We start from the raw sequence: 26143 nt of genomic DNA on the forward strand, positions 1-26143 counted from the left end.
TGCACTCGTAGACACCATTTTGACTGTGTACTTGCCAAGTGATCTAACCAATAAAATCACTTAGTGTGGGGACCAGTGTTATGTGGCGGCACAAGCAGAACTGAGCTGGAGGTTTTTTTTTGCTTTCTCTGAATACCGATTTGTAGATCAGAGATGTTTAAGGTCAGCACTTTTGTTTTTCATACATTTTTGAATTATTTTTTTTCCTTTTTTTTTTTTTTTTTTTTTTAGGTGCCTAGTGTTGGATACACTCCACTTCCTGTCATCCTCTGCCTGTTCCATCGTCTTCTTACAATTTTTGATGAGCTGTGGAAAACTGAGGCTCCTGGAAATGAGGTCATTATCCCACCTCGGCTCTTTTATGATGGCTCAATCAGTTACTTTGACACACACCGATTAGGTGGGCTGGAATCTCATCTAATTAAGACCCTCAAGAAGGAGTTGGCAAAGGCTCTCCCTAGCAATCACATGGATACATCTAAGGTTAGAATTAGATACTACCAAGTTGTTTTATAACAGCTTCACTTACTATCCTTTTGTCTTTTTACTTTCTACATTCCATAATATGCAGTATATGAATACTTACATTTATCCTAATACTGGTATTGTTTATTTCATTTTACAGTTTATCATAGATTTTGATACAAATGTGAGAGAAGTGAATATAAACTATTACCAGTACTGGTATTCCAGAAGCTGTTCTACCAACATATAGGAAATAAATTGTTTACATTCCTGTTAATTATGTCTCTCCTTCAACAAGGGTGTTGACATATTGTTTTAGGTTCTGGTCTTCTTCTTCTTTTTCTTCTTCTTCTTCTTCCTCTTCCAGTAATTTCTTTTCTGGGCTGTAATTTCCTTATTTGTGGAGATGATGTAAAACATATGAGGACCATTCAAAGATGGATTGTTATGTACCACCACAATTGGGTCACTATGACCTTTGCCTCAAAGGGCAAGGTCAAATGTGGCCATTTTATGAACTTTCCTTGACCAGTCCATAACTTCCTGACTTTTGTAGATATCCTTTATGAATTATGGAACATAAAAGGACCATCCAAAGACAGTGTCACATACCATAATTAAGTTACCATGACTGACCTATGAAGTCAAATTAAAAAGAATGCATCCACTTTATGAACTTTACTTCTCTGGACCTTAACTTTTTAATTTATAAGGATATATGTATAAAACTTTGAGCATTTAAGGACTATCCAGATAGAGTGTCACATATAATTAAGTCACTTTGACCAATGCTTGTTAGGTCAAGGTCAGATGTGTTTCCATTTCATGAGTTTCCTGTCTGAATCATACCCTTACTTAGGGGGATATCTTTATGAAATTTTGGGCATGTAAAGACATACTGTTGCATAACAAAATGTCACCTTGGCTGTTTTAATTTGTTTATGGAAGGGATGGTGTGGGAGGTAAATGTCTTAGTGAGAGGGCTAGGTATGCAGTCTACTCAGCCTGCTGGGGGTAAGGGTGGCCGGGGAGAAGAGTCAGTTGTTGTTTGCTGATGTCATGGTACTGGTGGTAGATTAGAGTGAGAAACTGCAGAAGTTGGTGTCAGAATGTAGGAGAGACTGTGAAAGGAGAACATTGAGTAAATATGAACAAAAGGAAAGTTATTAGGTTGGGATGGAAGTATTAGGTTAGGGGCAGAAGTATTTTGGATACCTAGGAGTGGAACCATGGAAGCAGAGATGAGTCATTGGGAGAGTGAGGGGCAAAGGCTCTAGGAGCATTGGGGAATGTGTGGAAATAGAGGGCATAAAATGGGTATGTTTGAAGGTATAGTAGTCCTGACAGTATTGTATGGATTCAAGGCATGGGCTATAGATGATAATGTATGGAATGTGTTGGAATTGAAATGCCTGAGGACAACAAGTGGTGTAAGGAGGGATGATTAAGTAGCAAAGATGGAGTGAGAAATAGATATGGTAATACGAAGGGAGAGCTTTTGAGGCTGTACTTAAATGGTTTGGACATGTGGAGAAAATGAGTGAGGAGAAATTGGCTAAAGACTGAATTAGAGATGGAAGGATGGAGTGAATAAGGTTTCGAGTGCTTGGGGCGTGACAATGTATGAGGGTGAAAGCTATGCAAGGGATGGTGTGAATTGGAACAATGTTGTATACAGGGGGCAATTTGCTGTCAATAGACTGAACCAGGGCATTTGAAACAGGAGAATGGATGCGAGTGAATGAGGCTTTTTTTCATCTTTTGATATTGTTACCTCACTGTTAGAGGAACTTAAAACTAATACAGAAGAGATGAAAAAGTAAAGGGTATTTGTGAATCATCGCTTTGCCAAAAAATATGACTTCTTACTGTTGTTCCATATCTTAAGGCTAAGGTCATTTTCCTTCTCCATGATAGCATTAATCAAATAAACTGTCTCCCGTTTTCCTGTACAGTATAGCCCTTACTTATATCATCAAAGGAATGTAGTCATTATCAAAGTGTTTTTTGGGGGAAATTGATTATGACTTGAATTTCTCCTATCTTTTCCGTGGCTGCCTGAAGATTTATTCTTTTCTGGTTGTTTGTGCATATTAAGGGGACAGGAACTTGTTGGGAAAAGGCAGAGAATTGACAAGATTTACCAAATTTTTCACATTTGTTGTTGAGATTTCCAGTTTTTTCATATGTTGTCTTTAGTTGGAAGGATTATGTTATGACCACAACTATGTACTGGAGAAAAGACTCTCTGAAATCAAATAGCATTTTCCTCCTCCTCCTCTTTCTTTTTTCTTTCTTGAGAATATTGAAATGAAGTCATGAATATGTTCCCATTTTGCAGGTGATAAGTAAGATAGATAATGCAACAGCTGGTGCTAGTGCTGTTTTAGACATTGACATGTGTCACAGCGAACCTTCAACTTCAGGTTGGTTATTAGATATTACATTCTTTTAAAACTAGTTTTTCTATATTCAGTGCTTATTTCTTACTTCTAAGACATGAATGCAGTCTTTTCTTCTGTTATTATAGCCCTGTCTTAAGTAGTAGATCTATTTTTAATATGGTAGAATGTTACAAACATTCCAAGTATTTGTTGATGTTGTAAAGTCACAGTGATGAAATTTTTTTTCATACAAAGAATTTTTCTCCAGACTTGTTCACCATTATCTGTATGGTTTAAAACTTGAAGGGTGTGATCAGGTCACCTCTCATCCTTTTCTCTTCTATTCTGGACAATGTTAGGGCCTCTAGCCTTTCCCTGTAACTCGACCCTCATAGTTCTTGTACCATCTTTGATGCATTCCTTTGCACCATCTCCATTAGCTGTTTGTTCTTCATTATGATGCATACCCTCCTTATGCATCATAACTAGTGTCAGTAATAAGGGTTACTGTGCAACAGTCCTACTAGCTGAGGTTGAACCTTAAGTGATACATTGTAACTTTAGAATGTAGTCAGATGAATTATAGTGGTAGGGAAGGCATATTGGAATAAAAACTTATGTATGGTCACATCATTATACCCCTATCAAATTTTTAGGGATAGTATAGTGTTTTTCTTGTTTGTAAATTAAGACACAGTTTGTAACTTTTAATCTTAAATTACATTGGATCTTTGCTTAATTTGATGAGATTACATACTTCATTAATTCTCTCACATACTTGAAGTAGGCAGTGGGTCATGCTTTCAAACATGGATCCATATGAATTTCATAGATTTGCATTATCTGCATTGCAAAAGTATGAATTAGATTAATTCCACAAGATGAGATTACCCATTTATTGATCTATACCTAGTTTCACTCCATCCCCTTATCACTTCTATGTTTGTTACCAGTTCCCCATCTACTCCTCTCATAGGCACTCCTATTTAGTTCCCCTCATTCTGTTCACCTCCTTTCAAAATTTTTCATATTTTTTATAAAGTTCATTGATAGTCATTTAATCCATATCTCAATTGCTCTCTTTTTCTGCTCTTGTACCTTTTTCCCATTTGCTCACTTTCCTTTGTAGATTCCATCTCACAGCTCCTCATCAAAAGTGCCAACTTCTTTCCTCTTGCTCTCACACTAATCATAAACTTCACACACACATTTCTAAGAACATCACCAAATTGTTCTACCTTCATCCCTTTCAATTTAGTTTTATACAGAGCTAAAGCATCCAGGTGTCTCTCTTCAGTCATAACACACATCGCTCCATGGACATTCAGCCACCCGACCCTCAGTCTTTAAAGGAATAATTCTTGCTGTTTCCTTCTGGGTCTGTTTGTGGGAAGCAATGATACAAGTGGGGGGGGGGGGGATTTCTAGTCCCCTGCTTTTGCACTTCTCACAACCTGTATGAGGTACATGGATAGAATTTTTACTCCTCTCTGTATGTATAGATTCTTGCGTATTTGGTTGGTGATACTAGCCTTTCCCAGTTTGGGGTTACAACACAATTGAAAAGTCTGCTTCAGCTAGGCTGTATCATTTGTCATTGACAAAAGGGAGTACAGTCTCATCATAGAACTTCTTGCTCCAAAAGAGATTATCATTTTGACACACACCGTTTAGGTGGGCTAAAAATTATCTAATTAAGCCCCTCAAGAAGGGTGGCAAAGGCTCTCCCTAGCAATCCATGGTAATTTTAAATTTTTAGTTTTGTACTCCAAAGTTGTTTTATAACAGCTTCACACTACCCTTTTTGTCTTTTTACTTTCTACTTTCCCCAATTGCAGTATATGAATACTTACATTTTCCTAATACTGGTATTGTTTTTTTTCATTTTACAGTTTATATAGATTTTGATACAAATGTGGAGAAGTGAATATAAACATTACCAGTACTGGTTTTCCCAGAAGGTTCTACCAACATATGGAAATAAATTGTTTACATTCCTGTTAATTATGTCTCTCCTTCAACAAAGGTGTTGACATATTGTTTTAGTTCTGGTCTTCTTCTTCTTCTTCTTCTTCTTCTTCCTCTTCCAGTAATTTCTTTTCTGGGCTGTAATTTCCTTATTTGTGGAGATGATGTAAAACATATGAGGACCATTCAAAGATGGATTGTTATGTACCACCACAATTGGGTCACTATGACCTTTGCCTCAAAGGGCAAGGTCAAATGTGGCCATTTTATGAACTTTCCTTGACCAGTCCATAACTTCCTGACTTTTGTAGATATCCTTTATGAATTATGGAACATAAAAGGACCATCCAAAGACAGTGTCACATACCATAATTAAGTTACCATGACTGACCTATGAAGTCAAATTAAAAAGAATGCATCCACTTTATGAACTTCTCTGGACCTTAACTTTTTAATTTATAAGGATATATGTATAAAACTTTGAGCATTTAAGGACTATCCAGATAGAGTGTCACATATAAGTAAGTCACTTTGACCAATGCTTGTTAGGTCAAGGTCAGATGTGTTTCCATTTCATGAGTTTCCTGTCTGAATCATACCCTTACTTAGGGGGATATCTTTATGAAATTTTGGGCATGTAAAGACATACTGTTGCATAACAAAATGTCACCTTGGCTGTTTTAATTTGTTTATGGAAGGGATGGTGTGGGAGGTAAATGTCTTAGTGAGAGGGCTAGGTATGCAGTCTACTCAGCCTGCTGGGGGTAAGGGTGGCCGGGGAGAAGAGTCAGTTGTTGTTTGCTGATGTCATGGTACTGGTGGTAGATTAGAGTGAGAAACTGCAGAAGTTGGTGTCAGAATGTAGGAGAGACTGTGAAAGGAGAACATTGAGTAAATATGAACAAAAGGAAAGTTATTAGGTTGGGATGGAAGTATTAGGTTAGGGGACAGAAGTATTTTGGATACCTAGGAGTGGAACCATGGAAGCAGAGATGAGTCATTGGGAGAGTGAGGGGCAAAGGCTCTAGGAGCATTGGGGAATGTGTGGAAATAGAGGGCATAAAATGGGTATGTTTGAAGGTATAGTAGTCCTGACAGTATTGTATGGATTCAAGGCATGGGCTATAGATGATAATGTATGGAATGTGTTGGAATTGAAATGCCTGAGGACAACAAGTGGTGTAAGGAGGGATGATTAAGTAGCAAAGATGGAGTGAGAAATAGATATGGTAATACGAAGGGAGAGCTTTTGAGGCTGTACTTAAATGGTTTGGACATGTGGAGAAAATGAGTGAGGAGAAATTGGCTAAAGACTGAATTAGAGATGGAAGGATGGAGTGAATAAGGTTTCGAGTGCTTGGGGCATGACAATGTATGAGGGTGAAAGCTATGCAAGGGATGGTGTGAATTGAAACAATGTTGTATACAGGGGGCAATTTGCTGTCAATAGACTGAACCAGGGCATTTGAAACAGGAGAATGGATGCGAGTGAATGAGGCTTTTTTTCATCTTTTGATATTGTTACCTCACTGTTAGAGGAACTTAAAACTAATACAGAAGAGATGAAAAAGTAAAGGGTGTTTGTGAATCATCGCTTTGCCAAAAAATATGACTTCTTACTGTTGTTCCATATCTTCAGACTAAGGTCATTTTCCTTCTCCATGATAGCATTAATCAAATAAACTGTCTCCCGTTTTCCTGTACAGTATAGCCCTTACTTATATCATCAAAGGAATGTAGTCATTATCAAAGTGTTTTTTGGGGGAAATTGATTATGACTTGAATTTCTCCTATCTTTTCCGTGGCTGCCTGAAGATTTATTCTTTTCTGGTTGTTTGTGCATATTAAGGGGACAGGAACTTGTTGGGAAAAGGCAGAGAATTGACAAGATTTACCAAATTTTTCACATTTGTTGTTGAGATTTCCAGTTTTTTCATATGTTGTCTTTAGTTGGAAGGATTATGTTATGACCACAACTATGTACTGGAGAAAAGACTCTCTGAAATCAAATAGCATTTTCCTCCTCCTCCTCTTTCTTTTTTCTTTCTTGAGAATATTGAAATGAAGTCATGAATATGTTCCCATTTTGCAGGTGATAAGTAAGATAGATAATGCAACAGCTGGTGCTAGTGCTGTTTTAGACATTGACATGTGTCACAGCGAACCTTCAACTTCAGGTTGGTTATTAGATATTACATTCTTTTAAAACTAGTTTTTCTATATTCAGTGCTTATTTCTTACTTCTAAGACATGAATGCAGTCTTTTCTTCTGTTATTATAGCCCTGTCTTAAGTAGTAGATCTATTTTTAATATGGTAGAATGTTACAAACATTCCAAGTATTTGTTGATGTTGTAAAGTCACAGTGATGAAATTTTTTTTCATACAAAGAATTTTTCTCCAGACTTGTTCACCATTATCTGTATGGTTTAAAACTTGAAGGGTGTGATCAGGTCACCTCTCATCCTTTTCTCTTCTATTCTGGACAATGTTAGGGCCTCTAGCCTTTCCCTGTAACTCGACCCTCTTAGTTCTTGTACCATCTTTGATGCATTCCTTTGCACCATCTCCATTAGCTGTTTGTTCTTCATTATGATGCATACCCTCCTTATGCATCATAACTAGTGTCAGTAATAAGGGTTACTGTGCAACAGTCCTACTAGCTGAGGTTGAACCTTAAGTGATACGTTGTAACTTTAGAATGTAGTCAGATGAATTATAGTGGTAGGGAAGGCATATTGGAATAAAAACTTATGTATGGTCACATCATTATACCCCTATCAAATTTTTAGGGATAGTATAGTGTTTTTCTTGTTTGTAAATTAAGACACAGTTTGTAACTTTTAATCTTAAATTACATTGGATCTTTGCTTAATTTGATGAGATTACATACTTCATTAATTCTCTCACATACTTGAAGTAGGCAGTGGGTCATGCTTTCAAACATGGATCCATATGAATTTCATAGATTTGCATTATCTGCATTGCAAAAGTATGAATTAGATTAATTCCACAAGATGAGATTACCCATTTATTGATCTATACCTAGTTTCACTCCATCCCCTTATCACTTCTATGTTTGTTACCAGTTCCCCATCTACTCCTCTCATAGGCACTCCTATTTAGTTCCCCTCATTCTGTTCACCTCCTTTCAAAATTTTTCATATTTTTTATAAAGTTCATTGATAGTCATTTAATCCATATCTCAATTGCTCTCTTTTTCTGCTCTTGTACCTTTTTCCCATTTGCTCACTTTCCTTTGTAGATTCCATCTCACAGCTCCTCATCAAAAGTGCCAACTTCTTTCCTCTTGCTCTCACACTAATCATAAACTTCACACACACATTTCTAAGAACATTACCAAATTGTTCTACCTTCATCCCTTTCAATTCAGTTTTATACAGAGCTAAAGCATCCAGGTGCCTCTCTTCAGTCATAACACACATCGCTCCATGGACATTCAGCCACCCCACCCTCAGTCTTTAAAGGAATAATTCTTGCTGTTTCCTTCTGGGTCTGTTTGTGGGAAGCAATGATACAAGTGGGGGGGGGGGGGATTTCTAGTCCCCTGCTTTTGCACTTCTCACAACCTGTATGAGGTACATGGATAGAATTTTTACTCCTCTCTGTATGTATAGATTCTTGCGTATTTGGTTGGTGATACTAGCCTTTCCCAGTTTGGGGTTACAACACAATTGAAAAGTCTGCTTCAGCTAGGCTGTATCATTTGTCATTGACAAAAGGGAGTACAGTCTCATCATAGAACTTCTTGCTCCAAAAGAGATTATCATTTTCCTGCTTCTGAACACAGCACAGCTTTGAAGCTACGGGAGTCCCGTAAAAGGGTTCCTGGGATTATATATCATGATTATATCCCATACCTCTCCTTCCTGCCTTAGAACCCCCTTCTTTAAGGTTCCTATACCACTCTTGATGTTAGCCATATCCACTTGGTGGAATCACAGGTCATAAAGAGTGGTGTTGTATGTGTGTCTTCTCTGGGGTAAGAATAGCGTACTTGAGGAGTTAGTGTTCTTTATGGAATTTGCATCATAGGCAAGAGGTGTCCTTTGATATGATGAATTGATGTTTGTAATGGTGGAGAGAAGGATGGTGTCCAGACTGCAGATGAGAAAGAGTGAATTGTACATGTTTGGAAAGTGCAATGTTAGACAGTTGTATGTCAGATGGATTGGCTTTTAAGGCTGGGTTGAGAGAGTGGTTGATGAGTGCTTGTCAGATTATCCCATTGAAGATATGGTTTTTCAGTGTCATGTTTATTGGGGTAAAGGGAGGGGGAGATCTTTGAGTAAGGTTGCTGAATCGTGAATTAGGGATGAGCTTCTTATTTCTTAGTTGCTGGTAGGTATTTGTAGGATGCTTTGGATGAGATGCTTCTAGTTTTGTTGAAAACTAAATGCTGAGCATATTAAGGTTAGATTATGTTTCTCTGTATAGGTTTTGTATATTCTTTGGTTTAAGGCAGTCTCAATTGGTTTGAGTGTTTTTTTGTGTGGTTTATAGATTTTTTTTATATTTGCTTTCAACAAAGTTAGTGACCAGGCAGGTGATGCATAGTTTAGAGTGGAATGGATTAATTGTTTGTTGAGGATACTAAAGCATTCTTTTTCTTGTATGTATATTTTTTTTTTTTTTTTTTTTGCCGCTGTCTCCCGCGTTTGCGAGGTAGCGCAAGGAAACAGACGAAAGAAATGGCCCAACCCACCCCCATACACATGTATATACATACATCCACACACGCAAATATACATACCTACACAGCTTTCCATGGTTTACCCCAGACGCTTCACATGCCTTGATTCAATCCACTGACAGCACATCAACCCCGGTATACCACATCGCTCCAATTCACTCTATTCCTTGCCCTCCTTTCACCCTCCTGCATGTTCAGGCCCCGATCACACAAAATCTTTTTCACTCCATCTTTCCACCTCCAATTTGGTCTCTCTCTTCTCCTCGTTCCCTCCACCTCCGACACATATATCCTCTTGGTCAATCTTTCCTCACTCATTCTCTCCATGTGCCCAAACCATTTCAAAACACCCTCTTCTGCTCTCTCAACCACGCTCTTTTTATTTCCACACAATTCTCTTACCCTTACGTTACTTACTCGATCAAACCACCTCACACCACACATTGTCCTCAAACATCTCATTTCCAGCACATCCATCCTCCTGCGCACAACTCTATCCATAGCCCACGCCTCGCAACCATACAACATTTTTGGAACCACTATTCCTTCAAACATACCCATTTTTGCTTTCCGAGATAATGTTCTCGACTTCCACACATTCTTCAAGGCTCCCAGAATTTTCGCCCCCTCCCCCACCCTATGATTCACTTCCGCTTCCATGGTTCCATCCGCTGCCAGATCCACTCCCAGATATCTAAAACACTTCACTTCCTCCAGTTTTTCTCCATTCAAACTCACCTCCCAATTGACTTGACCCTCAACCCTACTGTACCTAATAACCTTGCTCTTATTCACATTTACTCTTAACTTTCTTCTTTCACACACTTTACCAAACTCAGTCACCAGCTTCTGCAGTTTCTCACATGAATCAGCCACCAGCGCTGTATCATCAGCGAACAACAACTGACTCACTTCCCAAGCTCTCTCATCCCCAACAGACTTCATACTTGCCCCTCTTTCCAAAACTCTTGCATTCACCTCCCTAACAACCCCATCCATAAACAAATTAAACAACCATGGAGACATCACACACCCCTGCCGCAAACCTACATTCACTGAGAACCAATCACTTTCCTCTCTTCCTACACGTACACATGCCTTACATCCTCGATAAAAACTTTTCACTGCTTCTAACAACTTGCCTCCCACACCATATATTCTTAATACCTTCCACAGAGCATCTCTATCAACTCTATCATATGCCTTCTCCAGATCCATAAATGCTACATACAAATCCATTTGCTTTTCTAAGTATTTCTCACATACATTCTTCAAAGCAAACACCTGATCCCCACATCCTCTACCACTTCTGAAACCACACTGCTCTTCCCCAATCTGATGCTCTGTACATGCCTTCACCCTCTCAATCAATACCCTCCCATATAATTTACCATGTATGTATATACATGTGTATATCAGTGGGTTGGGCCATTCTTTCATCTGTTTCCTTGTGCTACCTCGCTAACGCGGGAGACAGCAACAAAGTATAATAAATAGAATGTTTTCTTGTTTGCTATTATCTATTTTCCCAATTTAGTGCCAGAAACAGATAGACTCTGGTCTCTTTGCTGACGTCTGCTTGCTACTTGTCATGTATAATGTACTGAAACTAGAGTGCACCATCCATAGCCAAGCTCCACAACTTATTCCATGGTTTCTCCTGACCACTTTGTATACGCCAGTTCAGTGCAGTGATAGTGTATTGCCTCCCATAAACTACACTGATTTATTTTGTTTTCCTGATTGTTCAGACATTGATATTGCACCCAAAAGCTTCCTTTACTCCACCATTCTAACTCCTTCTTGGTCTTCCCCTCCCCTTACCTTCATAAAATCACCCTAAAATTTATTGTTCAGCTACAGTGATAAATCTTCTTTGGTTTTGATTTGCTTGCAAAGATTCTGACATAAGGTTAAAAAACTGGGCCTAATTTTTCAAATATACTTGCATCTCTGTATAATTTCTAAACTTCAGTCTACACTAATTGGTTGTGCTTTTTTTTTTTAGAATGAAAGATTATGATAATGTATCCATTCTAAATTCAATTGTACTTCTGTATATTTTTAAGTGACAGGCTAGTGTCCAATTCTTAGTGTTGTTAAACCTTGATGGATTTTGATCAGACTTGACAAGATTGCTCAGTTTTATTCATTTATGTATTCATTTTTTTTGCTTTTGGTCAAATGTAGAATTAAATTGCACAATTTATACAACCATGCTTAACTTAAGATTGTAATTAGGACTATTGCTTTTTCCAGATTTGATGAGATAATATTTTAGTGATGCACACCATATTTGAAGTTGGAACCACTTTGCACATTCATATGTATAATCATGTACGCATATAAAGCTTAGAAATCTGGCTAGTAGTTTTGCTGATTGTTGGATTTTTATTTAGTTTGTTGCGTTTATAATTTTTTGAAAAGGATTAAGTAGCAAGGTACCAAAATATTTCTGGTGTATGGCTAGTGTTTCTGTTTTGCAGGTGCAGTGCTGGGTAATGCTTTAGTGTCAGGAGAACCAGCCATACAAGGTGACATTCAGCATGTAAATGTTACACCAGGGGATGTGGAAGACAAGCCTGGTAAACAGGCAGACTCTAAGATGATGCGTGACTCACTTCTGCACCTACTTGATGGTATTATACTTCTTTACCATATTGGTGCACACAAGCAGCTAGGAAAGGTAGCAGCCCAGAGGGATTCTATGAATGATAATATCACTCACATCATAGAGATTAATGAGAAGATGACGTACTGTAAATATAAGGTATATGCATGACTTTTTATTTTGTTTTTTATTTTAAACTTATTACCCATAAACATATGGGATGATCAGTTGTGTATAGCCTCTCAGCTGAGTCACAGATTATCCTTTTCTTATGTGTAGAGTGCAAAAGTGAACAAAATTCCTCACTAATATAAGCAACACCAAATTTTTAACTCTGCTCCTGCAGTTGATTAGTCAAGCAAGAATGGCATCTCCATTTATACCTCTCCTCTCACATTAAAAAAAGAGGCCTATTGCACATAAGTGAGACCATTTATTGAGCATCCTCTTCAGAAACATCTCAAGCAATTCCCTTAGCATCTGTTCAGCTCTTATGTTTTACCTCTTCTTTTACTTTCAGCCATATTGTCTTGAATTTTCTTTTATTGCTTTTCCTGTTCAAACATCATCACACCTGTTGCATGCATCAAACTGATGTCATCTGGTTTAAGATTTATCTCCTAACCACCAGTATTTTTCATTATTTTAGCTACAGTTCTGTAGAGTGTACAGGCTTATAGTTATATTTTTTCATTTTTATTCTTTTATTATACTTAATCGCCGTCTCCCATGTTAGCGAGGTAATGTAAGGAAACAGATGAAAGAATGGCCCAACATACACGTGTATATACATAGATTATATCTAGATAAACAAATTCCAAACGTAAAGCAATGACATCATCTTATGGCTTCTTCTACAAGACTTCAGTGTTTATTTTAGGGAGTGGTTGAAATTTTCCTACACATATGATAGGGGTTGAAGCCCTGATGTTTTCCCCATGTGCAGTTGGAGGAAACAAGAAACTGTGTCTAAATTCATTTCAAAATATCCTCTAAGTATGCATTTTTAACTCTGAAACAATGAAGAAACAAAATGTAATACAAAGGAATTTAAAATTCAACAGATCACTGGGTCCCTTCATTGTTATATGATAGTGGAGGGTATCAGAAACTTATAGTTAGTGTTTAAAAGTGAGAAGGCATACACATAATTCAGAGGAAAGCCTGCAAATTGTCTGTGTGGCTCAGAAAGTACAATTAATGTTAGTCTTTGACTTAAGCACTTCCTACAACTGTTCTAATCTGTGAATCATTCCATTTTTTGACAGTTCAGTTGAAGAAAAAGTATTTTGTCTCGTTTGATGTAAAGCGTATGTATCCATCACTATAGTTGAAATCAAATGAATCAAGTCTAAGTAGCTTGTTAGAATTAGATTATAATTATCAAAACCTTTGATACTTTTTAATACTTGCATTGTATCACCTCTTAACCTCATTCATAAGCTAAATAGATTGAGGTTGTTTTTTAAGTTGGATCTCATAGGATTTGTTTTAGTGTTGTACTCTTTCCATTCTTTTTCTAGTTTTTCCTGCAGGGTGACTAAAACTGAATGGTATTCAAGATTGAGATGCACTAGTGAAGTGTAATGAGTAAGGATGATTTTCCCAGCGAGGTAGCGCAAGGAAACAGACAAAAGAATGGCCCAACCCACCCACACGCACATGTATATACATACACGTCCACACATGCAAGTATACATACCTATACATCTCAACGTATACATTTATATACACACACAGACATATTCATATATACACATGTACATAATTCATACTGTCTGCCTTTATTCATTCCCATCGACACCTCGCCACGCATGAAATAACAACCCCCTCCCCCCTCATGTGTGCGAGGTAGCGCTAGGAAAAGACAACAAAGGCCACATTCGTTCACACTCAGTCTCTAGCTGTCATGTAATAATGCACCGAAACCACAGCTCCCTTTCCACATCCAGGCCCCACAGAACTTTCCATGGTTTACCCCAGACCCTTCACATGCCCTGGTTCAATCCATTGACAGCACGTGGACCCAGGTATACCACATCGTTCCAATTCACTCTATTCCTTGCACGCCTTTCACCCTCCTGCATGTGCAGGCCCCGATCACTCAAAATCTTTTTCACTCCATCTTTCCACCTCCAATTTGGTCTCCCACTTCTCCTCGTTCCGTCCACCTCTGACACATATATCCTCTTGGTCAGTCTTTCCTCACTCACTCTCTCCATGTGACCAAACCATTAAAACACCCTCTTCTGCTCTCTCAACCACACTCTTTTTATTACCACACATCTTTCTTACCCTTACATTACTTACTCGATCAAACCACCTCACACCACATATTGTCCTCAAACATCTCATTTCCAGCCCATCCACCCTCCTGCGCACAACTCTATCCACAGCCCACACCTCGCAACCATATAACATTGTTGCAACCACTATTTCTTCAAACATACCCATTTTTGCTTTCCGAGATAATGTTCTCGACTTCCATACATTCTTCAAGGCTCCCAGAATTTTCGCCCCCTCCCCCACCCTATGATTCACTTCCGCTCCCATGGTTCCATCCGCTGCCAAATCCACTCGCAGATATCTAAAACACTTCACTTCCTCCAGTTTTTTTCCATTCAAATTTACCTCCCAATTGACTTGACCCTCAACCCTACTGTACCTACTAACCTTGCTCTTATTCACATTTACTCTCAGCTTTCTTCTTTCACACACTTAACTGAACTCACTCACCAGCTTCTGCAGTTTCTCACACAAATCAGCCACCAGCGCTGTATCATCAGCAAACAACAACTGACTCACTTCCCAAGCTCTCTCATCCACAACAGACTGCATACTTGCCCCTTTTTCCAAAACTCTTGCATTCACCTCCCTAACAACCCCATCCATAAACAAATTAAACAACCATGGAGACATTGCACACCCCTGCCGCAAACCTACATTTACTGAGAACCAATCACTTTCCTCCCTTCCTACACGTACACATGCCTTACATCCTCGATAAAAACTTTTCACTGCTTCTAACAACTTGCCTCCTACACCATATATTCTTATTACCTTCCACAGAGCATCTCTATCAACTCTATCATATGCCTTCTCCAGATCCATAAATGCTACATACAAATCCATTTGCTTTTCTAAGAATTTCTCACATACATTCTTCAAAGCAAACACCTGATCCACACATCCTCTACCACTTCTGAAACCACACTGCTCTTCCCCAATCTGATGCTCTGTACGTGCCTTCACCCTCTCAATGAATACCCTCCCATATAATTTCCCAGGAATACTCAACAAACTTATACCTCTGTAATTTGAGCACTCACTTTTATCCCCTTTGCCTTTGTACAGTGGCATTATGCAAGCATTCTGCCAATCCTCAGGCACCTCACCATGAATCATACATACATTAAATAACCTTACCAACCAGTCAACAATACAGTCACCCCCTTTTTTTAATAAATTCCACTGCAATACCATCCAAACCCGCTGCCTTGCCAGCTTTCATCTTCCGCAAAGCTTTTACTACCTCTTCTCTGTTTACCAAATCATTTTCCCTAACCCTCTCACTTTGCACACCACCTCGACCAAAAGACCCTATATCTGCCACTCTATCATTAAACACATTCAACAAACCTTCAAAATACTCACTCCATCTCCTTCTCACATCACCACTACTTGTTATCACCTCCCCATTAGCCCCCTTCACTGAAGTTCCCATTTGTTCCCTTGTCTTACGCACTTTATTTACCCTCTTCTAAAACATCTTTTTATTCTCCCTGAAATTTAATGATACTCTCTCACCCCAACTCTCATTTGCCCTCTTTTTCACCTCTTGCACCTTTCTCTTGACCTCCTTCCTATTTCTTTTATACATCTCCCAGTCATTTGTATTATTTCCCTGCAAAAATCGTGCAAATGCCTCTCTCTTCGCTTTCACTAATAATCTTACTTCTTCATCCCACCACTCACTACCCTTTCTAATCTGCCCACCTCCCACGCTTCTCATGCCACAAGCATCTTTTGCGTAAGCCATCACTGCTTCCCTAAATACATCCCATTCCTCCCCCACTCCCCTTACGTCCTTTGTTCTCACCTTTTTCCATTCTGTACTCAGTCTCTCCTGGTACTTCCTCACACAAGTCTCCTTCCCAAGCTCACTTACTCTCACCACTCTTTTCACCCCAATATTCTCTCTTTTTTTCTGAAAACCTCTACAAATCTTCACCTTCGCCTCCACAAGATAATGATCAGACATCCCTCCAGTTGCACCTCTCAGCACATTAACATCCAAAAGTCTCTCTTTCACGCGCCTATCAATTAACATGTAATCCAATAACGCTATCTGGCCATCTCTCATACTTACATACATATACTTATGTATATCTCTCTTTTTAAACCAGGTATACCCAATCACCAGTCCTTTTTCAGCACATAAATCTCCAAGCTCTTCACCATTTGCATTTATAGCACTGAACACTCCATGTACACCAATTATTCCCTCAACTGCCACATTACTCACCTTTGGATTCAAATCACCCATCACTGTAACCCGGTCTCGTGCATCAAAACTACTAACACACTCACTCAGCTGCTCCCAAAACACTTGCCTCTCGTGATCTTTTTTCTCATGCCCAGGTGCATATGCACCAATAATCACCCATCTCTCTCCATCAACTTTCAGTTTTAGTCATATCAATCTAGAGTTTACTTTCTTACACTTTTGTCACATACTCCCACCACTCCTGTTTCAGGAGTAGTGCTACTCCTTCCCTTGCTCTTGTCCTCTCACTAACCCCTGACTTTACTCCCAAGACATTCCCAAACCACTCTTCCCCTTTACCCTTGAGCTTCGTTTCACTCAGAGCCAAAACATCCAGGTTCCTTTCCTCAAACATACTACCTATCTCTCCTTTTTTCACATCTTGGTTACATCCACACACATTTAGACACCTCAATCTGAGCCTTCGAGGAGGATGAGCACTCCCCGTGTGACTCCTTCTGTTTCCCCTTTTAGAAAGGGAAAATACAAGGAGGGGAGAGTTTCCACCCCCCCGCTCCCGTCCCCTTTAGTTGCCTTCTATGACATGTGAGGAATGCGTGGGAAGTATTCTTTCTCCCTTATCCCCAGGGATAATGCACATATACATACACAGACATATACATATGTACACATGTATATATTCATACTTACTTGTCTTCATCCATGCCTGTCAGTGAGTATCATTTCAGACATATATTGTCTTAGTTTAAGGGTTAAGCTCGCTATAAAGAGGAAAAGTATTGAATTTATGTTTTTACTAAATTCATTTACTAAAGCTTGATATTCTTACAGGGTTCAAGTCCAACCCTTTTGGAGGAACTTAATGGGTCAAAGCTTGTATTTATCAATAAACTAGAGGAGCAAGCAAGACAACAAGCATGGGTGATTGCAGCTATACATTCTGCAGAGAAATACTCTCACTTGGTTTCTCTTATGCAAGTCATCTTGTCTACACTCAAAGTAAGTACACATCCCTTTTCATCTCCATTCCTCACATATTAGTATGAAATGTAGAATATGAAGAGAGTTAAGAAGTTTCAATAATTATTTGCACTAAATTTTATTCTGTATCTTCTTTGTAGGCAGCATCCAGTGAAGGCGAATTATTTGGTTTTGTGCCAGATTTCTATGTGGAAAGCTTGACTGAGATGTGTACAGCATTACGACTCTACTTCACCATACCTCCAGAAGGAGTTCCAAGTAAGTTTTATTATATTTTAACTGTTGTGTTGCCTGCATTGCATTGCAAACACAGGGATCATCTTGTCAGTCATTACCATTTGTCCATTCATCCATTGCTGGAAGTCACACTTTAACCTTGAAACTAGTCTTGGTTATGACTTGAAAACTCTAAATCATAAACTCATTAAACTTTATGCAATTCTTTCCCAGTGTCACTGAAGTTGAGGTACATAAGACCCATAACTCTAGTTTGAATTTTTGCACATTATGCCACTTGTGAAAAAGTTTTTCTGGTCCCATAACGTACCTCATGACTTGAAGAAAAACCAGCCTTTATGCTGTTTTATCTTAGAATATAAAGCATTGAACAGTTTTAGGCCCACAACTATAGTTTTATGTTGAGGTCACTTATACAAAAGTTTATCCTGGTACTTATCTTTTTCATACCTTGAAAAAATTGTGCCTTTTGCCATAAAACTTAACAAAGACATTTTTGATATTGTCCAAGCAGTATTCACACCCCTGGATATTTCACATTTACTTACTGCAGGTAACAAGAATCTTCTGTGGGAAACCTTTCTAGTATAGCATTTATAGGTGTAGCAGCTTGAGAACTTGCTTTTCTATGTGTCTTTGTCTTGGAAGGTAAGTTTGAATGGAGAAAAACTGAAGGAAGTGAAGTGTTTTAGATATCTGGGAGTGGATTTAACTGCAGATGGAGCCATGGATGCAGAAGTGAGTCATTGGGTGGGGGAGGGGGCAAAAATTCTGGGAGCGTTGAAGAATGTGTGGAGGGTGAGAACACTATGTTGGAAAGCAAAAATGGGTATGTTTGAAGGGACAGTGGTTCCAACAATGTTATATGGTTGCGAGGCATGGGCTCTAGATAGGGTTGTGCAGAGGAGGGTGGATGTGTTGGAAATGAGATGTTTGAGGACAATATGCGGTGTGAGGTAGTTTGATCAAGTAAGTAATGAAAGGGTAAAAGAGACTTATAGTAATAAAAAGAGTGGTTGAGAGAGCAGAAGAGGGTGTATAGAAGTGGTTTCGTCGCATGGAGAGAATGAGTGAGGAAAGATTGACAAAGAGGATATATGTGTCAGAGGTGGAGGGAGCGAGAAGTGGGAGACCAAATTGGAGGTGGAAGGATGGAGTGAAAAAGATTTTGAGCGATCGGGGCCTGAACATGCAGGAGGGTGAAAGGCGTGCAAGGAATAGAGTGAATTGGATCGATGTGGTATACTGGGGTTGACGTGCTGTCCGTGGATTGAACCAGGGCACGTGGAGTGTCTGGGGTAAACCATGGAAAGTTTTGTTGGGCGTAGATGTGGAAAGGGAGCTGTGGTTTCGGTGCATTATACATGACAGCTAGAGACTGAGAGTGAACAAATGTGGCCTTTGTTGTCTTTTCCTAGCGCTACCTTGTGCGCGTGCAGTGGGAGTGGGGTGCCATTTCATGTGTGGTGGGGTGGTGCCGGGAATGGCTGTGGGCAGCAAGTATGATTATGTACATGTGTATATATGTATTTGTCTGTGTATGTATATATTGAAATGTATAGGTATGTATATGTGCGTGTATGGGCGTGTATGTATATACATGTGTAGTGGGTGAGTTTGGCCATTCTTTCGCCTGTTTCCTTGCGCTACCTCGCTTACACGGGAGACAGTGACAAAGTATAATAAATAGATATATTACTTTACAGTCTGTAATGGATGAGAAGGTCTGTGAAGTGAGTTGGTCATTGTTTGCTGATGATATAGCACTTGTGGTAGATTTAAGTAAGAAACTGCAGAAGTTGGTACTGAGTTTACAAGAGTGTGTGAAAGGAGGAAATTGAGAGATGTGAATAACAGCAAGGTTATTAGGTTTAGCAGGGACGAGACATAGATTGATTGGAGTTTGAGTTTTATTGGAGACAAATTCGAGGGAGTGAAATGTTTTAGACTCCTGGGAATGGACATGGCAGCAAATGGTACCATAGAATCAGGAGTGAGTTATAGGATGGGTGAGGGGACAAAACTCTTGTAAGCACTGAAGAATGTGTGGAAAGAGAAATCATTACGTGGATTGGCAAAAATGTGTGTGTTTGAAGACATAGTAGTCCCAACAATAATATATGGATTTGAGGCATGGGCTGTAGATTAGGATGTGCAGAGGAGGGTGGATGTATTAGAAATAATATGTATGAGGACAGTGTATGTGGTGAGAGGTGGTTTGATCGAGTAAGTAGTAAAGGTTAAGAGGAAGGTGTTGGAATAAAAAGAATGTGGTTGGGAAGCTGTAGAGGGTTCCCTGAAATTGTTTTGACTTTTGGAGAGAATGAGCGAGTGAAGGTCAACAGAGAGGATTATGTGTCAAAAGTGAAGGGAACAGTGATGAGGGAGAAACCAAACTGGAGATGGAAAAATGGAGTGAAAGAATTTTAGTGATTGGGGCCTGAACTTGCTGGAGGACAAAAGGCATACTTGGGATAGAATGAATTAGAACATTGTGGTATACAGGGGTCGAATTGCCGTCAGTGGACTGAACCAGGGCATGTGTCTGTGAAGCCTAGATGTGGATAGGGAGATTTGATTTTGATCCATTACACAGAACAGCTTGAAAAAGGATGTGAGCAAATGTGGCTTATCTTTGTGTGTTCCTAACACTACCTTGCTAATGCAGGATGTGATGATCATGATCAAGTTAGTGTATTGGTATCCAAAAGGTACCTCTTTTTTCAAAGCTATTTTTGCAGGTTCTCACTGTCTCCTTACAAGTGTGGGAGAATTCCTGGCATTACACTTCAGTGATCCCCGAATTGTATATGCTGATAGCAAAGATTCCCTTATCCAGGCCCTTGCTGGTTTTGTGTGCCATCAGACAACCCTTACTGCTCTGGAGAATATGCCAGAGGCAAGGTAAGATTTAAATTTTTGTATCAGCAACTGTTAATATATCTAGCCTCAAAGGAAATGCCAGAGACAAGGAAAGGTTTTAATTTTTGGAATATTTTAGAGGATGCAAGTGGAAATACAGGTATTCTTGATATAGACATACAAGTATTTTGTGTACCTAGTACACTGAAATCTTTATGAATGATTTGTCAGAAACTCATCCACTGAAAAGCATTTCAACTTCCAGTCGACAACAAATGGTTCGAAACCTTCTCCAGCCATATGAAAATCGAGCATGGGCTCAGAACAATTGGATTTTGGTGAGATTTTGGAAAGGTTGTGGGTTTGGCTTCCGCTACACCAAAAGTCCACACATGACTAACAAGTTTGGTCCCAAGCCAGCCCATTCAGACAACCCCAACTTTACTCAAGCAACAGGTAAATTTGACGTGTGATATGTCATTAATTATTAATTAAGAATCCAGTAAATTTGATTAGATATATTTCCATTTGTATTGAAAGTAGTATAATGCAAACATAATATCAAAAAAGTCTCAATAGCCTGCAGATTTTACTTAAAAGTAATTACTTTGAAATTGTTGACATACAGAAGTTACTTTGATTAAAGGAATCATTCAAAAATGATCCACCTCAGCCTATATCCCCTCTGTCATGTTCCTAACAACTATTCTCTATGAAAGTATGTAAATGCCTCCCATCCACACACTTGTGTTGTAAACCAAGTGTAGTCAATGTAATGTTCGAGGATGTTAGATTTTTAAATGTATTCAGTATTATAATACCAGTATTAATGATTATTATACTTGAGCACCATTTCCTGTGTCAGCGAGGTAGTGCCAGGAAACTGACGAAGAACGGCCCATCCACTCATATACACATATACATACGTATACATATCAACATATGCACATATATATACATATACAGACATATATGTATATACACATGTACATATTCATACTCACCTGCCTTCATCCATTCCTGGTGGTACCCCACCTCACAGGAAATAGCATTGCTACCCCCTGCTTCAGCAAGGTGGCACCAGGAAAACAGCCAAAAAAAGAAAGAAAAAAAAGGCCTCATTTGTTCAGACTCAATCTCTAGCTGTCATGTGTAATGCACTGAAACCACAGCCCTGAACACATCCAGGCCCCACAGACCTTTCCATGAAATATATTTAGTATTTTGAAAGACTGTTGAATGTGTTCAGTGATAAGATGCTGCATGTTGTTTTGGTTGGGACAAGGAGGCATTAGGAGCTAGAGAGTCCAGGCAAATAGATTGTTGATTAGAGAGGAGATACTCAAAGCCTTACAGGAGATGAAGTGTTGCAAAGCAGCATGAGTGGATTAGGGAGGAGCAGTGTTACTCTAGGAGAGATTGAAGATGTGTGGAACAAGTGTTCTCTGTGAATAATGTGTATTAGAAATACTCAAGAGAGAGTGAAATTTATGTGACATTTTTGGACCTTAAGGTGGTTTGATCGAGTAAGTAATGAAAGGGTAAGAGATGTGTGGTAATAAAAAGAGTGTGGTTCAGAGAGCAGAAGAGGGTGTGTTGAAATGGTTTGGACATATTGAGAGAATGTGTGAGGAAAGATTGACAAAGAGGATATATGTGTCAGAGGTGGAGGGAACAATTGTGGAGAAGCAGGAGACCAAATTGGAGGTGGAAGGATGGAGTGAAAAAGATTTTGAGTGATCATGGCCTGAACATACAGGAGGGTGAAAGGCATGCAAGGAATAGAGTGAATTGAAACAATGTGGTATACCGGGGTCGACTTGCTGTCAGTGGACTGAACCAGGGCATATGAAGCATCTGGGATAAACTATGGAAAGGTCTTTGGGGCCTGGATGTGGATAGGGAGTTGTGGTTTTGGTGCATTACACATGACAGCTAGAGACTGAGTGTGAACTAATGTGGCCTTTTCTGTTTTTTCCTGGCACTACCTCGCTGAAATGGGTGGATGCTATATCCTGTGTGGCGGGGTAGCAACAGGAATGGATGAAGGCAAGCAAGTATGAATATGTACATGTGTATATATGTATATGTCTGTGTATGTATATGTGCATGCATGGGCATTTATGTATATATATATGTGTATATGAGTGGATGGGCCATTCTTCATCTGTTTCCTAGTGCTACCTTGCTGATATGGGAAACAACGATTAAGTACGATTAATGAATGAATATTTTGGATCTTAAAAAAGCATATTGGGGTTCATGGGGCTTATTGGAAAGATATGATGTAGGAAGAAAGCTATGAAATGCAGTAAGGAGTTTTTACCAAGAGGTTAAGGCATGTGTGTGAGTAGGAAGACAGAAGGGTGAGTGGCTTTCAGTAAAGCTGATTGTGTGATAAGGATGTGTCATTTTACTGTGGTTGTTCAGTGTTTTTATGGATGGAGTGATAAAAAAGATGAATGCAAGGGTCATAGAACAGGGGGCAGGTCTTTGATATGCTGATGGTTGGGAGGATGGAGGGTGAATCAGTTGCTGTTGTCAGTAATGGACTGCACCTACTTCTCAATATACCTTAAGGTAAAAGTCACCTTGGATTAGGTTGTATCTTGGTAGTACAATCTCTTCAAAGAACTTCCCACTTCAAAGCTGCCCATTCTCTCCCTGGTACTGATTATAGTGCATCCTTGAAGCTGCAGGAGCCCTTGGAACTAAGTCATAATGATGATAATGCTAATGATAATGATACCAATAATAATGATTTTCTTTCATACATATTAGCCATTTCCCACTTTAGTGAGATAGCATTAAGAATGGAGAACTGAGCATTAGAGGGAATCTCCTCACTTGGCCCCCTTCTCTGTCCCATTTTTTGGAACAGTGAAAAAAAGAAAAAAAGATACCCCCACGTATTCCCTTCATGTCATAAAAGGCGGCTGAAAGGGTTGGGAGCGGGGATCTGAAGGTGGCCAACTGAGGATTTTACCCTTAAAGGCTCAGTCATCTGTTCCTTACGCCATCTTGCTATGTGAAAAAAAATTCAACAATGATATGTATTTAATGATAAATGTGATGATAATAGTAATAGTAATCAGTTGGTGTGGCAATGGTGGTAGGCTTCACAGAAAAAAGCCGTTTGTGGCATAGTGTGGAAGAGTATGTGAAAGAAGAGTTTGATGTAATGTTAACATAAGTAAAGTAAATTAGGTGCAGCAGGGAGATGGAACAGATTGGTTTGAGCTTAACTTTGAGTAGGGAGGACCTTAAGGAAGTGAAGTGTGTTGGTACATGGGTGGACATGGCAGCTGTTGGAGCCGAGAGGACTGAAGTGAATCATAGATGGGAGATGGAGTGTATTAAGGAGTGTGTGAAAGGAGAGGCCATTGTCTTTTAGACAAAGATGGGTATGTTTGTAGGTTTAGTTGACCCAACAGCATTGTATATATGTGAATCATGGATCTAGAATGCAAAAGAACAGAAGAGGGTACGTGTTGGAAATTAAATGCCTGAGGACAATACTTAGTGTAAAGAGGGTTGATTGTGGAAGGAATGGTTGTGAGCAGAGCATGATTGAGGCAGTTGACCAAAGTGTGCTGAAATGGCCTGAACTTATGAAGAGGATTAGCAAAGAATAACCGACTAAGAGGATATACATGCAAGAAGTGGAGGGAGTAGTGTAGAGGCAGAAACCAAGGAAATAGAATGGAGATGGATGGAGTAGCAAATGCTTTGAGTTATCAGAAAGAGTGAGAGTTGTGCATGGGAAGGAGCAAATTGGAGAAACATGGTAAGAAATGGGTGATATGTTGTCTGTTTTAGGGGCTGAACCAGGGCATATGAAGTAGTCAGTGTGGATCATGGAAAAGTCTGTGGGGGTTGGATAGGAAGCTTTGGTTTCGGTGCGTCATACATGACAGATATAAAGTGGATTTTAGCAATTGAGGTTGTTCTTTATTTGTTCATGATGCTTCCTTCTTTCCCTGGAAACAGCAAACAAGTGTGAAAATGTATATATGTACTGAAGGGGAACATGGGATTATTTCAGTGCATATTTTTTTTGTCAGTGTTATATTTGTTGGATGATGGGGTGGGGGATCTCTAAGTAGAGGTAGTTGAAAAATGAGGCAGGGGTAAGCTTTTTATTTCTACTTAGAGAGTGGTTTGGGTAGGAGGGGTGTAGTGCTGTTGTTTAGAGGTAGGACTGTTATTGGGATGATCTTTGTTTCATTTTTATGATTACTTTTGAGAGAGTGGAGGGTCAGGTAAGTGAGGCATTACATAAAAGTAAAAATTAATTGTTTGAATGGGATGTTGAGATGGACATGGCCAACTTCCTGTGTGCAGCTGGAGCTTAAGGGACTCCTGGGGCAGGAAGTAGGTAAATAGGGAACTTGAGGCAAGGAGGTAAGGTAAGGTATTTATATATATATTAATATTAACTAATATTGATATTAAGAGTATATGGTGTGGGAGTTAAGTTGCTAGAAGCAAGTGGAAAAATTTTTACCAAGGGTGTAAGGCATGTGCATGATTAGGAAGAGAGGAAAGTGATTGGTTCCCAGTGAATGTTGGTTTGCGGCAGGGATGCATGATATCTCCATGATTGTTTAATTTCTTTATGGATGGGGTGGTTAGGGAGGTAAATGCAAGAGTTTTGGAGAGATGGGTAAGAATGCAGTCTGTTGGGCTTGGGAGGTGAGTCAGTCGTTGTTCGCTGACGATACAACGCTGGTGGCTGATTTGGGTGAGAAACTGCAGAAGTTGGTGACTGAGTTTGGTAGAGTGTGTGAAAGAAGAAAGTTGAGAGTAAATGTGAATAAGAGCAAGGTTATTAGGTTCAGTAGGGTTGAGGGACAATTTGATTGGGAGGTAAGTTTGAATGGAAAAAACGAGTTATTGAAGTGTTTGAGATATCTGGGAGTGGATTTAGCAGCAGATGGAACCATGAAAGCAGAAGTGAGTCACACGGTGGGAGAGGGGGCAAAGGTTTTGGGAGCATTGAAGAATTTGTGGAAGGCGAGAACGTTATCTCGGAGAGCAAAAATGGGTATGATTGAAGGAATAGTGGTTCCAACAATGTTATATGGTTGTGAGGCATGGGTTATAGGTAGGGTTGTGTGGAGGAGGGTGGATGTGTTGGAAATGAAATGTTTGGCAATATGTGGTGTGAGATGGTTTGATCAAGTAAGTTATGAAAGGGTAAGAGAGATGTGTGGTAATGAAAAGAGTATGGTTGAGAGAGCAGAAGAAGCTGTGTTGAAATGGTTTGGTCACATGGAGAGAATGAGTGAGAAAAGATTGACAAAGAGGATATATGTGTCAGAGGTAGAGGGAACAAGGAGAAGCAGGAGACCAAATTAGAGATGGAAGGATGGAGTGAAAAGGATTTTGAGCAATCAGGGCCTGAACATACAG

At 39.3% G+C, this 26143-nt stretch overlaps 1 protein-coding gene across 1 annotated transcript in view; it reads left to right on the plus strand.

The window, feature by feature from the left end:
- Positions 1-26143, plus strand: part of LOC139763272 (E3 ubiquitin-protein ligase RNF123-like) — an 88604-nt gene that overhangs the window by 40920 nt on the left and 21541 nt on the right. The window contains exons 13-19 of the mRNA XM_071689215.1: positions 232-483; positions 2807-2891; positions 12017-12300; positions 17480-17647; positions 17770-17887; positions 20608-20770; positions 20994-21184. Coding sequence (XP_071545316.1) covers positions 232-483; positions 2807-2891; positions 12017-12300; positions 17480-17647; positions 17770-17887; positions 20608-20770; positions 20994-21184 — 1261 coding nt within the window. The remainder of the gene's footprint in view (positions 1-231; positions 484-2806; positions 2892-12016; positions 12301-17479; positions 17648-17769; positions 17888-20607; positions 20771-20993; positions 21185-26143) is intronic.

Source organism: Panulirus ornatus, chromosome 46, assembly GCF_036320965.1.
Source record: "Panulirus ornatus isolate Po-2019 chromosome 46, ASM3632096v1, whole genome shotgun sequence".
NCBI lineage: Eukaryota > Metazoa > Arthropoda > Malacostraca > Decapoda > Palinuridae > Panulirus > Panulirus ornatus.